The sequence below is a fragment of the Bactrocera latifrons genome, unplaced genomic scaffold, assembly GCF_001853355.1.
Source record: "Bactrocera latifrons isolate USDA-ARS-PBARC rearing strain unplaced genomic scaffold, ASM185335v1 scaffold_5, whole genome shotgun sequence".
Classification (NCBI taxonomy): domain Eukaryota; kingdom Metazoa; phylum Arthropoda; class Insecta; order Diptera; family Tephritidae; genus Bactrocera; species Bactrocera latifrons.
In genome coordinates, this window is record NW_017537156.1 from 4,834 (window position 1) to 20,394 (window position 15,561).

Here is a 15,561-nt window from a genome sequence, read left to right on the forward strand (position 1 = left end):
AAACCCTAAATCATCTAGCTATAGATTTTGAGTATTATGCCATTTTATCTGAATTTTACTAATAATATCGTTCAAAGATTATACTACTCAACAAGGCTGAAGAAAAAATTTGCAATGATATGCTAACAGATCGGTGCAGTACACCCTCGATAAATGATGTGTAAAACTTTTAATTTTTACATTTCAATGGAGCCACTCCGACTATTCCGTTTAAGGGTTCGGTAAAGTCTGATTGCAGCCTCTGTTCAGCATAGGTGCGACGGGCGTCGGTTTTGAAACAAGCGACTCGCTATATGGGTAACAGTTGGGAAATTTAGTAAGTGTATGTTCAGAACATACTAAAGTTATGGAGGGAACACTTCTCATCCAGCTGAATGGAAGTGAAAGTATTATATCTGAAGATGGCCAAGCCCACTCCACAATCGATGACGATGGAATAGATGTTTCATTTCCCGACTATTATGTGGTTCAAATATTAATTGCCCGCCTGAAGAACAACAGAGTGACGGGGGCCGAGCTATTCAAACACGGCGGCGAAGAACTGACAAGGTGCATGCATCAGCTTCTTTGCTATATATGGCCCGATGAGTGGAACCGAAATGTGCTGTGCCTTATTCACAAAAAGGGAGACCCCAAAATTTGCGCTCGGACCTTGGTATAACTATCTCAAATATCGTATATAAGAAAAACCGATGCTATCCATCGCCGAATCGATTGAACCTTATCAGTTTGAAAAAAAAAACACATTTTCGTCGTTTTAAAGCCAGCTTCGCCAGGGTAAAATAAAACTATCTCTAAATTGCTATGTTTTAATTTGGTATCCCCCAAAGCTAACACGGTTGTGCAGCCTGACAGTGAGCAACACCAAAAGATATATAATAGTATGGTCCATTGTGCATTGGCAACGGCGTAACGGGCTGCACTTGGTATTTCACTTGGCGACAAAAGCGGAAAGAAGAAATGACTTGCGCTATTGTTAACAAGGCCATAATCGCGTAAGCGGTGTCGCCGGCAGTAAAAAAGCAGAAAAATTAAATTTTTTCCTAACATATGCCAGTATTTGTATTTTGTTTAGTATATTTTTTTTTAATTATATTTTTATATAATTAACTAAACTTTAAGTCGTTTTGCATTTCATTAATCGGCATAAAGTGATATGTATATCTGAATCATGGTTATGTAAATACATGTAACTCTCAACATCCTCATTTTTCAGTGAACCTCAATTTTGAATAAACGCTAGATTACAGAAGCGGAAATAGCCAATTCGCTTTGCTCTGCCTTTGTATTTCTTCTACCCTAACTTTTCCTAAATTAGTAACTGGAATGTGTCATAAATAAGTTTAAGAATGGTAAACTGTTGAATTGAGATATATTCTTCTGTTTGAAGTGAGTTTGACAAGAACTTAAGGAGGCGAGTCAGTTGCAGTTACTAAGAATATCTCACAACCCGTATCGTTTATGGCATTGTCCTTATCATTATTGAACATTTTACGTCAATATTTTTAATATAAACTAAGAGTTATTTATTTATTTATTTATTTATAAAACGTGAAACAATAATACAATTACTTTTCCACGAAAAAAGGAGCACTGGCTGCCAGGACCTTCGGCTCACAAACTAAGAGTTAAAACTTCAAATATGATCCCGAATCCGGAGACTCGTCACCTCTTTGGACGAGCTCTTCTTGGCATTTACGACTTGCGACGTGATCCGCAAAATAAATAGACACGCGTGTTTATAAGCTCGCTTCGAAGAGCTATTGGTTTTTTTCAAGGATGGATTCCATTGTAGATAAATTCACACAAGGTCATTTGCAGAGATATACGGGACCCCTTATATTTGCACTAAATAAATATTATAGAAATGTTTATTATATGTATTTGCTGCCATAACTTTAAAACACATTCGCTTAGGTTATGGAAATTTTATTGGCATCACCGGTACATGATGTAAAACACTCAAGGGAAATGTGAAATTTTACGATCTAGCATTTCAATGTCAAAATGTAATATTTTTTTCATGATACAATATTTGCTATATGAATAATATTTATTACATATGTAATTTGCATACATACCTTTGAATAGCCAGCGCCAAGGTTAGCCAAATGGACGCCGTGTGACAAACTGCGGGCATAAGCTAGAAATATGTTGAAAAAAACCATCAGTTGGTACTTTATAGAAAAAATTGCAAAAACACAAAAAACCATGCTTAAAATGACAATCTTTGGTAACAACGATATTATAAAACAACAACTTCATAGCGGAAGCATGTACATATGTCAGTCTGCACACTCATATAAGAGAAGGATTGAATATGCTCGTGTTTTTGAAAAATGGAAACATGTAAAAATGAATGCAAAAAAAGAAGTCTCACAGACACACACATACATATATGTATGTGGGGTGTGTGCGATATTTTCAACACACACTGCTCTTACTTGGGTATGTTTGCGCAGAGTGAACAGGTAAAGCAAATATTTGCAATGCTGTACCCTGAAGTGCACAAAGAAGGTTGTGTGCTCAAATATTATACAAGTTTTTTCAATTGATGTGTGTGTGCGTTTGATTTCCACAAACATATCTCGATGTACAAAGTGTCGATTTGCACATTTGTCATGTGGCCCATCTAGTGGATCTATCAGACTTACTAAAAGAGCGCTTAGAATAAGCACGGCGTTCAACTATATCCGTAGGTTCATATGTTGATGTATATTTATAAGCCTGTCTGGTACATATATATATATATATATATATAATACATATTATTCAATCATTATACGTCATTTTGAAGTAAAGCTTATCAATCCCGTTAAAGAAGTTTTTTTCTCCTTTCTATATTCCTCGTATGTTAACACGCTAACCTAAAACCTTTATATCTCATCTTCTTTGCTTTGATTAAAGACTTGCTATATATAAGTCGGAAATAAAGAAGGAAAAGAGAGTTTCGTGGAGTTCCTTAAGCTAAGGCGTAGAAGGCTGTCACGATTCTTCAATTTTTATGAATCTATAGTGGGATTTCTTGAATCCTCAATGCACAATTCCCAAGGAACCAGACCACAGAGCAGGTGACCCTCTGAGGGCTTCAGAAGCCTTCTTATGTCTTCTGGACGAGCGCCACCTTACGTGGGTGCTAAATTCATTCAAACTATTCAATTCCTTGGGACCTAAACCCCCAAGTAACTGTAAATATGTTATGCGGTCTCCTCGTTACTTCTGCGGCAACTGGGTATGGCAGCCGAGATAGTTCAGCCTTGGTCTGGCGAAAACTCAACAAAAGTGCAGAAAGTGTCTGAATGTTTCCACCTCATCTTCTTCATTTCAATTTTTACACGTTGCGCCCTTCAACATCTTTAACCTCCGCATGAGTGCTAATAGGGCAGTATCTAGTTAGGGCGCCTATCATTGCGGCTTAATGATAGCTGTTCAGTCGACCTTTCATTTCACAACCCCAAAAGGGGATCGCTGACCAACACTACTGAGCGCACGCAAAGCTCTTAGATCAGGCACTCGAATGCACGATGGCTCCTTTTCCAATCGGATGAAATTTGGGAATGGGTATCTTTTCTTATAAACTCACCTACCTTACAATTTGCGACGATTCCGTTCTGGCTAAGCACTAAGAAAAGTTCAATATGGAAGTATAATGATGCTACTATTCGTGAAGTCATATTTTTCTTGACAAGCTTTGTGCTCACTGTCATCGAGATTGCAGACCTGATATACATATACAGGTTATGTAGCAGGTCTGCTATCAAAGTGAATCCATACCCGTTCTCAACAGAAGCGTAGAAATATTGGCGAACAAAAAGTTGTATTTGGCCAAGCAAAGCGTCAGGCATCAAGAGGAAAGGCTTCTGCCTACCTGCTATGTATGTCAACATAGGAAACGATACATACAGTACATACACGCATACATGAACAGCTATGTCGTGAGTGTAAATGCAATTAAGTGCTTGCAATTTTTGTTAAATGACATGTTGACGTCGGCTATAAAAAGGCGACAATGTCCAGCTCTCATTAAGGCTTCATTGTCACTGACTTTTGAAATTTACTCACCTCGTTAAATATAGAATATGCCAGGCACATCGATACCGGATGCAACGGCTTGTAATGATTGCCGAATGTGTACATATACCAGAGTCCCGGCGCCGGAAATATCACTGTCAGCATATCACATATCGCCATGGCTGGAAAATACAATTAGACAAGTGTTCAAACGTGAGAAGGCATAATTAGTGGAAACATTACAGCAAGCCATATCTATTTCAAATATTAATTAGATTTTCGTATTTATGTTAGCAAGTTGTGTGATGAGTAATTAAATATCGGGTGTACTTATCACTTTACCGAAATTGTTAGAAAATTAATTATCAAAGCATAATTTGACATAAAATAGATAGGAAAGGTGGATCTCATATCTGGTTTTATATATGACATAAGGTGTTCGAATGTGCATATAAACATAGTCTAATCTTTATTGTACAAACAACTGTGAACAGATTATAGAATTTTGTATAAAGAATTATGTGTGCTCCTCTATTAATACTATATCTCACAAAAAACTTGTTGTACCATGGTGCTCATTTCATCTATGTAGATAAATATTATATAGAGACATGTAATTAATGCATTCGATTGGCCAAACTGTGGAAAGTGAGAGCGAATCGAACATAGAACTAGATAACACTGAATAGTCTGTTCGAATAGTGAGCTGTTATAACACTTTAATGAGGTAATCCTGTACCAAATTGACTTCAACGAAAAAATATTTTATTATTTTTTTTCTCTCTTACAAGACGATAAAGAGATACATAATCTGATAAATACGTGGCCTAAGCACAATAAAAAAAATCGAAATTTGCAAAAATGGTTATTTATTTGTCAACAACCCCCAACGAAAATGTAAATTCTTTAACATATTTTAAAAATACGATTTCTGTAGACCTGCGAGGTAAGCCCCGGTGGCGGGGATAACCGTTATTCTTTTCCAAAACCAGAATTTAATCACCAGCTTATACTATCATTTTTAATTTTTTTAATTCAAGTGCGGTATTGAAAGCAGTATGCAGAGAGCTGCTGGGTTAGGTAAAGTCAAATTGCTCAGCAATTGGCCGAGTTTGTGATGCCAATAAAAAAAGTTAATGAGAAGAAGTAAATATTTCCTCACATAACATCCCACTACAAATTCGGAAAAATAAGCGAATTTTGAAAAGAAAATCCAACTGTTTCCAAGCACTTCTGCTCATTCTTAAGCCAACGGGACTAAAGTTTTCTCACTATTATGTTCTTTCTGATTCATACTGTTCTCCTGTTGAAGTTCCTCAATTCAAAACGTTTTATATGTGCAACTTACGAGACACGTCAAGAAACCATCGACCAACAGTTGCCTAGCATTCGCTTAGGAGATAATCTACTTGTTTAGAAGAAGCTCTACCACTTGGCCTCCCACTAAAATTCTTATATCACTCTTTTGAGTTTAAATAGTCGTCATATGCGGTACATATTCCTTTCAGCCACTCCTCCGAGACTCAGCAATATTTATAACATGATTAATGATTTGACTAAATATCTAAATTTAGCCAGAGGCATATACATTTTCTCTTTTTCGGCGTCTGTTTATAGGATGGTGGCTGTTCTGACTAGTTCATCTGCTTCAAAGTTGCCAAGAGTATTATTATATTGCTGTGAGCTTAGCTTGGAAGACATTGCAGTAGCCTGGTAGTCGGAAGGTGATTTCGGCATCTAATTTTGCGAAAAGACACCACCAGGACTCATCCATAATGATGCTTGTGCCGAATTTGTGTGATATTGGGTAGAAAAGGGAACTTGCTAAGCATCGTAGAATGCCACTCATTAAAGGCAATTGATAAGAAGAATTCAATACGAAGTATCACCAGTCATCAAACAAACAGTTGTCGCACTCGCGACTTGGTTCCCACGTCACTATTGACAATCGTAACTTAGAAATCGTAAATCATTTCGTCTATTTTGGAACCAGTATTAACCGCAACAACACTGTCGGACTCGAAATCCAACGCGAAATAACTCTTTATCTTTTCTACTTCGTACTGGGTAGGCAATTGAGAATTAAAGTTCTCTCTCGACGAACAAAGACAAAACTCTATAAGCCACTCATCATCATGGTGCAAGGGCATGGACGATGGGAACATCAGATGACTTAGCGTTACGTGTTTTTGAGAGAAATGTTCCGTCAAAGATTTATGGTCTTTGACGCGTTGGTGACGGTGAATATCGCATCCGATTGGATGAAAACACTCCAGCTTTGAGAGTGTTCGACGCAGTAGCCGCCGGGAAAAACAGAGGAACTCCGTTGGAAAGACCACGTGAAGACTTAGAACCTCCAATTGGTACCAAACAGCGACAAGGAAGAAGGATTGGTAAGAATGACTGGTAAACTCGCCTATACACCGAAGGTATGTATAAGGTATACAAATATAATACAATATATGTATGACAACTAAGACAATTAACTACTTAGACAACTAAGAGGAAAACGAATTTGAAAACGTCACACAGAAATGTCTTTCTACATAGAGAAAATGCATATAGTCCTAAACACAATTTCAAACATTTTTTTTTTTTTTTTTTTTTTTTTTTTTTTTTTTTTAAAATTTTTTTTTTTTTTTTTTTTTTTTTGGCATCACAAACACAAAAATTATATTATAAGATGATGTACAAAGTAGTGGCGTTGGATGGCAAAATAGACCAAAGGTCGCCGCGCAATCCTCGTATAATAATCAGTGGCGTTTATAAACAATTTTGGTCAACCGAATGCTAAAACGGAAATCGAGGAAGCACGTAGTCCGATTTTGTGAAAAGGGATTGTCGTAATTAGGACTCAGGTGCTCCGTGATATAAATAGGGGAGTCCGTCATTTGCAATGTAGCCATAGTCAAATGCCAACAGTTAACAGAAACAACAACAACTGTAATTAAAAAAAATAACCCATAGCAACACCATAAGCCGTTATTTCACTTTTATGGCCGCAGATATGGGCAAATATGACGTCATCAGTTGCCGAACATCACGCATGGACCCTGCAGAATTGTTAAATTTGTGTGCTTTTAAGCTATTTAACAGTGAATATGTGTTAATAAATCCGGGTAATTGTGTATTCGTGGAATTTAACCCGCTTCATTGCATTATTTGATGTTATATGGAAACCACGGTATCATAAATTTCCGTATTCCAGCACATCCAGCTGTGGAGCTCATAATTAGCAGTAGTGCAAAGCATTTTTGTACAACAACAAAAGCAACGAACTATTTTGCCGGCGTATGTGGTGGATGTGTTTACTTTAAATTTTATTACTTGAAAATTGCTTTGAAACTCCCTGATGCTCTCTGGCTGATGCCATTTGAGTGCCGGTTTGTAATTAAATTTCTCTTTGCCTTGTGCTTACTTTAGCCAGAGTCCTTCCTTCCCGCTTTCATTTCATTTCTCAAAGTGTTGGCGTCTCTTCATTAGCCAAGCAATAGTTTAATGCGATTCATTTTCGAGCGCACTCAACTGAGTGTGAAATGCAAAATGTGAACAACGTTTAAAATTTGCCAATTAATGACATCAATGTTATTACAGGCAATTTCCGACTAGTCGACTCGTTTACATAACGCTCTTCCGGCGGTAATTTCTCTCAATTTCATTATTTATGAACCCAAAATGAGTAATTAACTCAACAACTCCAGTTTCATGGCATTTCATGAAATTTATGGATTTCAGTTTTATTATAATATTTCACGTCGCTTCACCCTTTATCCCGAACTCTTTTAACGTTTTTAACTGTAAAGCACTTCAGTATTTGATAACTTGCTTCGTTACATGGATTAGAATACGAGTAGTCAGTCAAAACTAAAGGGTGAGTTGACTAATGCGTTACCTTTTTAAATATGATTTGATTCTTATTTATTTATTTATTAAATGAAAAGTAATAATACAATTATTATCTTACGGAGTAAGAAGCACTTACGACTTACTGCTCTAATGAAACTATATTGTCTTAGAATATTAATATATGGACTGTCCCGTAAAAAATTGACCCTTTTATTCCTTAAGATTATGACGTAACAGTTTATGGCATTAGTCTCAATGGGGACATGTTTTTTTCTCTATAATCTGACGATTATAAAAATGTATAACATTTGGTGTCAACACTTCAAACTATTAAGATGTCTAGCAATCAAGAAAAAGTGCGCGAATTGGTTTTGTCCATTTACCTGGAAAATCCAGAATTAAAATATTCAGATATAGCTAAAAAAACTGGAGCATCGGAAAGTACTGTTAAAAGGGTTGTTTCGAATTACAAAAAGGGTGTACCTATTAAACGAAAAAAAGGTTCAGGAAGAAAGGCAGGTGCAGAAGGAAATTTGGCAAAAAGAGTGAAGGATGTTTTTAAGCAGAATCCCAAGACTTCAGTACGAGATGTTGCTGTTAAAGCAGGTACCTCTAAAAGTACTGTACAAAGGATAAAGAGTGATAGTAAGCTAAASACATATAGAGTTCAAAGAGTGCCAGATCGTTCCGATGAAAAGCTCAAAAACGAGCTCGAAATTTGTATGAAGGATACCTAACAAAATTTGACTGTTGCGTGATGGACGACGAAACCTACGCTAAGGCACATTTCAAACAGTTACCGGGGCATGAATATTATACCTGTATGAAGAAGGGGCAAGGACAGAGAAAATTTAAGGAAAAGAAAATTACCAAACTTGCCAAGCAGTATATGGTTTGGCAAGCGATATGTACTTGCGGTTTGAGAAGCACTTTTTTTGTAGCACAGGGCACAATCAATTCAAAAATTTATATTAGCGAGTGCCTTCAAAAACGTCTTTTGCCATTTATTCGCGAACATGAGGGTACTGTAATGTTCTGGCCTGATTTAGCAACCTGTCACTATTCTACAGCTACCATGGAGTGGTATGAAAGAAATAATGTCAATATTGTTATATGTAAAAGCGAATCCACCTAATTGTCCAGAGCTTCGACCTATTGAGAGATATTGGTCTCTAATGAAATCGAATCTCCGGAACAGTAAAGGTACTGCAAAAAATTTACAAGATTTTAGAAATAAGTGGCGAAGGTCGTACGGTACTATCGATGAAAACACTGTACAAAACATAATGAAGGGCCTTAAGAAAAAAGTAAGAAATTTTTACAGAAAATAAAAATTTGTTAAATGTTATTTATAATTTGTATCTCTATAGTACTCACTAATAAGAAATAAAATAAGACTTTGAAAAAATTGGTTTTCTTGTTAATAATGAAAAACGAAGGGTAAACGAAGGCCACTGCATGGCCATGGTATGCCCAATTCGAAGTCGAGTAAAAGCAATAAAGTCATATGGTCGACAGGTGGGCGGAATATGTGGCTGCATGCCAGTTGTACTGGAGTTGGAGTAATAGTTTTGCACACTGTTCCAAAAATTTGTTTTCTGTTCTTTAAGGAAGTTATAGACGAATAGCAAGATATCCTACCTCACCATATAATTGTAGGTAAATAATGGTTCCATTGATATGGGATTTGCTTTCAGATCCGCTAATAAGTTGCCAATAATTCCAGCGTGACCAGGAATCCACATAATTTTGATTTCTTTAGATTTTTGTATAAGTTTGGTGCGTATTTCAGAAATTAGGGGTGCCTTGTTAGTAATATTATGATACGAGCAATACTGTCTGTGCAGATTATCGTTGTATCGTTAGATTCTGAGGCTGCTAGTATTGCGTTGTATACTGCAACCGCCTTTGCCGTATACACTGATCCATAATTTGGTAGATGCTCTGCTATTACTGTTTTCCCATCGGCTTGGACCACAGCGAATAACGTGTGGTCCTTCGATTTTGACCCATCGGTGTAGTACATTTACATTCGTTCCAAAAAGGAGCTCTGTATTCTTCAAAAATTCGCTGAAATACTGTTGGGCTTGTGGTTCACTTGGCGTGATTTGTTTAACCGATAAGGAAAGATGAGTAGCTCAAGTCCCACGGTGGTGAACTGACAGGATCCAGGCAGAAAAGATGGTTTCGAGTATATTCCTAAAATTTTTGCGTATTCCAGCACTCTGTGCAATGTTGGCGTGCGTTTTTGGTGCTTTATTAGCGGCCCATATCGTTGTGATAGTGTCATACATAATACTATTTCTGCAGAGAAAGATCTTTGGGATAACCCTCATAGTGGTATATTCAATTCTTTCTTGTAAGGTAGGCATTCCAGATTCGGCTAAGAAGCTTTGAATCGAAGATGTTGGAAAGGCTCGTATTCTCCTTCGAACGGCTGCATGATACGTCGAAGAGTTCAGTTTTATACTACTCTTTGCACTATTTCCGTATATTGGTAAGCCATAGTCAATCTTTGACAAAATTATAGCCTTAGTAACATTAATTAAAGTGTTTGGATGGATAAGGCAGTCTTTGGAGGATAGATACTTAATAATATTTAACCTGAAAGCTAGGCTTTTTCTTAACCTAAGACAGTGCTCTTTAAAAGTTAAACGTTTGTCGAAAGTAATTCCAAGGAAACATAAGCTAGAAACATTTGAAATATTAATATTATTATGATCTAAATTTAAATCCATCTATGTATGTTTGCGGCATATATGGAATAATTTGCACTTATTAAGCGACAGGGTCGCTCCAGAAAAATTTTACCAGTTAGAGATATCGGTTAGTATTTTTAAAAATTTGTTTTTAACCGTGTTTAGATTGCTTACTTTAGAAAAGAGTAAAAAGTCGTCTGCATAAATAATGTGGGAAATGTTCTTATTTCTGCTAATAATGTGGCTTATTATATTTTATTACCAAATTTCCATTTTCTAATTGTCGTAGAACTATGTGGGCTCCGACTCAAAAGCCTTTTAAAAATCTAGACTGAGCGTAGAAATATGATTGCGGGAAGACAAACCATATGAGACGAAACTTTCAAAAAGAAGAAGCGCGTCGGCAGTTCCTTGCCCCTCTTTGAAAGCAAACTGATGTGGACTCATTAAACTATATTTGGAAGTATTCCACATAATTCGTTTTGAAACGATTTTTTCTATTAACTTAATCATGCAACATATAAGTGAAATAGGTCTATAATTTAGAACTTCTGAGGACGGGTTAGTAGACTTTGGTATGGGAACAATTGTTGCAATTTTACAGTTTTGTGGATAAACACCGTCCGTTAAATATTATTGTAGAGATTGATTAATCGTAATTTAAGCGGTGGAGGCAAGTTTTTTTTATCATATTGTATGAAATTCTATCTGCGCCAGGAGTTTGCCCTGACAGCGAAGATATTGTACTTTCGAATTCTAGATAAGCGATCTCTGATTCTATTATTTTAGCTGGTGAGTTAAGCTCATAGCTGCTGCTCAGAGTTTCATATTTTGTATCTATAAAAGCGGAACTAAAGTTTCCGGTCGTTAGAATACGTAAACCAAGTGGAGGCAAACTGTTCAGCTATCGCTTCGGAATCGAATATTGGACCAGTTGGACTATTAACAAAATCGATATTGACTTGGGAAGGTGAGCCAGTTAGTATTTTAATGTCCGACCAAATCTTTTTAGGATTAGAACTGAGATTTATCTCTGTGGTAAGTTTTTCGAAGCACATTCGTTTACCTCTTTAGTTTTTTTATGAAAAATAGCATTTGCTTTCTTGTATAAAATCAGGTTGGCTTCTGTTCTGGAACGCTTGTATTGTCTCCAGTTATGCTGTTTTAAATTTCTTAAGCTATCCAACTCCTTTGACCAATAAGGAACTACCTTTTTATGGGGTTTAGAAACAGTTTGGAGACCTTACTATTTCGGTGATATTAGCCACCTCTTTATTGACATTTTGAGATCTCGGGATTTCATCGCAGAACAGAATTGCCTTTTGCGTGTATTTAGGCCAGTCTGCTTTTCATGTCAAGAACTTTTTGTTACGAAAGGCCTTTGCAAAGGATGACGTTGCAATTTCAGTTACTATTGGGTAGTGGTCACTACCACACAAACTATCAAGAGTTCGGCTATTCACTTTTGGAGCTATCTTGGTAGAGCAAATAGATAGGTCTATGTGCGTAAAAGAATTTTGAGTTGAAAAATGAGTCGGGGTACCATCGTTCAATACGTTAATTAATATTATCTGTCAGAGTTAAGTTTCCCAGAGTTGATCCTCTTTGGTTTGTTCGGGGGGAGCTCCATAATGGGGACCACGAATTCATATATCCAACCAGGATTACGGGCTTGGATATTGAGGAGAAAATTTGCTGAAGCTCAGTAAGCGTAAAATTTTGTTGTGCGGGAATATACAAGTAAATTTAAGTTCTATGGATATCTGAATGGCTAAAGAAGCTATATTTGAATGGATTTCGAGGCATTTATGTGGAATATCTTTTCTTACTAAAACAGCAATACCTTGTTTGTTTTTTAAATTCTGAGGTTTAAGACATAGCTAACATACTTATTTGGTACATAAGCATATTTATTTACAGCAAGATGAGTTTCTTTTAAGGCAATGAAGTGTAGTGAGATTTCTTTAATGAGAATTTCAAGTTCAGTGTAGTTGTTGTAGAAGCCCTTTCTGTTCCATTGAAGTATATTGAACATAGAGCCAATAGGACAAAGAAGAATGGATTAAATTTCTTCATCGTCAAAAGTTGGCATAATCTGATCATGGTCTGGGTGACTGTATTGTTGAGTAATTAATAGGTTGGTTTTTCGAATTATTGATAAAAGCATTTGAAGTGTGGTGAGATTGTAGTTCGCTGATAAATGAATGAGTGGAATTAGTAGTTTGATGTGTGGAATTATTAGCAAAGCTGTTGAGAGTGCTGTGAGAGGAAGAATTGAGGGAAACAAATGGGAGAGATTCAGAGTTTACTGAATTTATTGTGCTACTTTTTTCTGGTGCTCTTTACAGTGTCAGTGTGAAGGCTGGGCACTTGTGCTTTATCGCCTCACGCATCGTACATTTGTTCACAGTTTTAATTTTTAGAATTTATTTAGTTTGGGTGTACATTGGACAAATATTTGAATATGATGTGAGACGTGAGGAGGGAAATTACAAGTTTCACACGCAGGCTTGTTGTTACACCTTTTAATGGTATGCCCTAAGAGTTGGCATGATTTACATCTCATTGAGTTGGGAAAATATGGTCTTACACTGGCTGAGCGCCATGAAACCTCCCCTTTATTAGGTAATTCATACAAATCGAAAGTAAGAAGGGTAACTCCGGTGAATTAAGGTATTGTCCACCTTTTTTTTTTTTTGGAATTTATGCACTCCTACTACACCTTGCTCTTTCATGTTTTCAATATTATCGTCTTCAGGGACATTATTGAGGCATGGTGCAAATATTGTACCTTTGGAAAAGTTAAAGTTATCTTGATAGCTTGCTTTCACTTCACAAATTCCATTCAATCGCTTTGTTTTTAAAAACTTTTGTGTAATTGTTGGATTTTTTACCAGCAACAACAAATTACCATCACGTAGCTAAGAAATGGAAATTATTTCTTTGCTTATAGCTTCCAATGCTTTATGCACTGCAAAACTTGAGTATTTCGAGATTGGGTTTGTTGAATCACTTGCTGAAATAGTAAGGAATTTTGGATTGTTCTGTTTAGTTTTAGGTAGTTCGGGAAAAATTAGGGGTTTATATATTGTTTTTTTTTTTTTGGTTTTTTTACGTTTGGCTCGGGGACATTCAACTACCAAAGCGAAGCTATTGTCCCCCAAATTCGGTTTCCTGGGGGCCATTGGCGATGTACTGCTGCGAAGTGCACTTTAAGGCTCAAGGAAGCTGGGTATATGAAGGCGTTCGAACAAGGATGCGCCGAAATTATCTTCTCGTTCAACCGCATTTCTGAAAACTGCATCGCAGAAGCTAATCGTGATGAGGAATCGCTGGAGAACAGACGTAGTTTTTGAAAAATGCCAAGTGCCAGTGGCTGCTATTGAGGTGACCATAGATATTCGAATACACATTCCAAGTTCAGCTTATTTTAGAAGGCGAGCATTCGCTATGACCGCTCTATAATCCGAATAGCATCAAGTAACTTCATCAAGCCAGCCAGAGGGAGTATTATTGCCCGCTGACATTGGAATGGGAACGAGTTGGATACTTGTTGCGTTCTTGCACTTAGTCAATGAACCTCGCCTGCGCTTAGAAGGCGCTGATCGACAACAATCTGTTGTCTGTCCTGTGCGACTGTCACGTTCTTTTGGCCTAGAAAAAAAAAACACAGGAGATCTATATAACTTACCCTTAGCATAGTTCATCTAACCGTAATCGTAAGAGTTCTTACTGGACACTGTATAATACACATTTAAGTAGTAAGGCTAAAAATCTGGGCGGACACTAGTTGACAAAGCTATATGGAGGAGAGTGAGGTGGAAACAGTCAGACGCTTTCTCTTCCTTTATCCATTATCTGAGATTGAAATAGCTCGGCAGTTTTACTTTCGGCGAACCAAAGAACATTATCGATTTTTAAGCATCTTATGATCTGTTATACATATAATTTATCTATCTAAGCTGTCCAAGTGAGATGGCTGTTAGAGTCGACTTCTTAACCAAATCATATTTTATAAAAAAAAACTCTTCAGAGTAAAATTCAGAGTAATTTCCCAAATTTTATTCCTCAGAAAAGCATTAAATGTTTTTCAAACACAAATATGATAAACAATCTAAATTGAAGAAAATATAGCGGCCCTAGCAGGGAGTGTACACGAAGGACTTGGAGAGTATTTCGGCGCCATTCGCAGCAGCTCGTTTGGAAAAACTTGGCACATTTTATGTAGAGATCTTAAATTGAAAGCGTACAAAATATAGATTGTACATAAGCTGATCCCGCTCGAAATTCGAAAAAAAAACAAGCTCCAAGAAGATTCGACCTTTTCGAGCCAAATTTTTTTCAGCGATGAGGCGCATATTTGATTCAATGGGTATGAAAATAAGAAATAGAAGTTTGTGATCTCGGCGACTTTTGCTTTCAACAAGAAATGGCCTTTCCACAATTAATCAATGGTTTTATTAAAAGAACACTTCGGGGAGCAGATAATTTCTCGCTTTGCGCCGGTCGATTGGCCACCAAGATCTTGTCATACCGTTAGACTTTTTCCTGTGGGAATATGTAAAGTCTTAAATCTATGCGGACAATCCCGCTTCGATTCAGGCCTTGGAGCGAAAAATCACGCTTGTCATCTTATAAAAGGAAATTAAATCTTTGTGTGGTAGTATGGCTTGATTAGTTGTTTTATTTTATTTTAATTATTTATTTATTTTTTTTTTTTTTTGTGTTTTTAATGTATGGTTAAGAGTTTTTCTCGAAAACTAAAATGCTACTGAAGTCGGTTGCTTGAACAGTAACACTAGAACAGCTTTTCAAATCGTCCAAAATCATCATATTCTCTTAAGGTGTCGTCTTGTTATTATCCTCACATATTAAACAACTCCGCTTTTATTGCCGTTTGCAACAGCAGAGCGACAAGAAAATGAAGAGACACTTCTTATTCAATTTTACATGAAATTACCACATAATAGTTGTATTTATACCCAACCGCCAAAGAACGCTCAAG

At 36.6% G+C, this 15,561-nt stretch overlaps 1 protein-coding gene across 2 annotated transcripts in view; it reads right to left on the reverse strand.

Moving 5' to 3' along the window:
- Window positions 1-2,081: 2,081 nt before the first annotated feature.
- LOC108973673 (sex peptide receptor-like) overlaps window positions 2,082-15,561 on the reverse strand; it is a gene marked incomplete at its 3' end in the record, with an annotated part of 110,952 nt that continues 97,472 nt past the window's right edge. For both annotated transcript variants that reach the window (XM_018941078.1, XM_018941077.1), the window contains 2 exon segments: window positions 2,082-2,143; window positions 4,063-4,193. In XM_018941078.1, coding sequence (XP_018796623.1) covers window positions 2,082-2,143; window positions 4,063-4,193 — 193 coding nt within the window.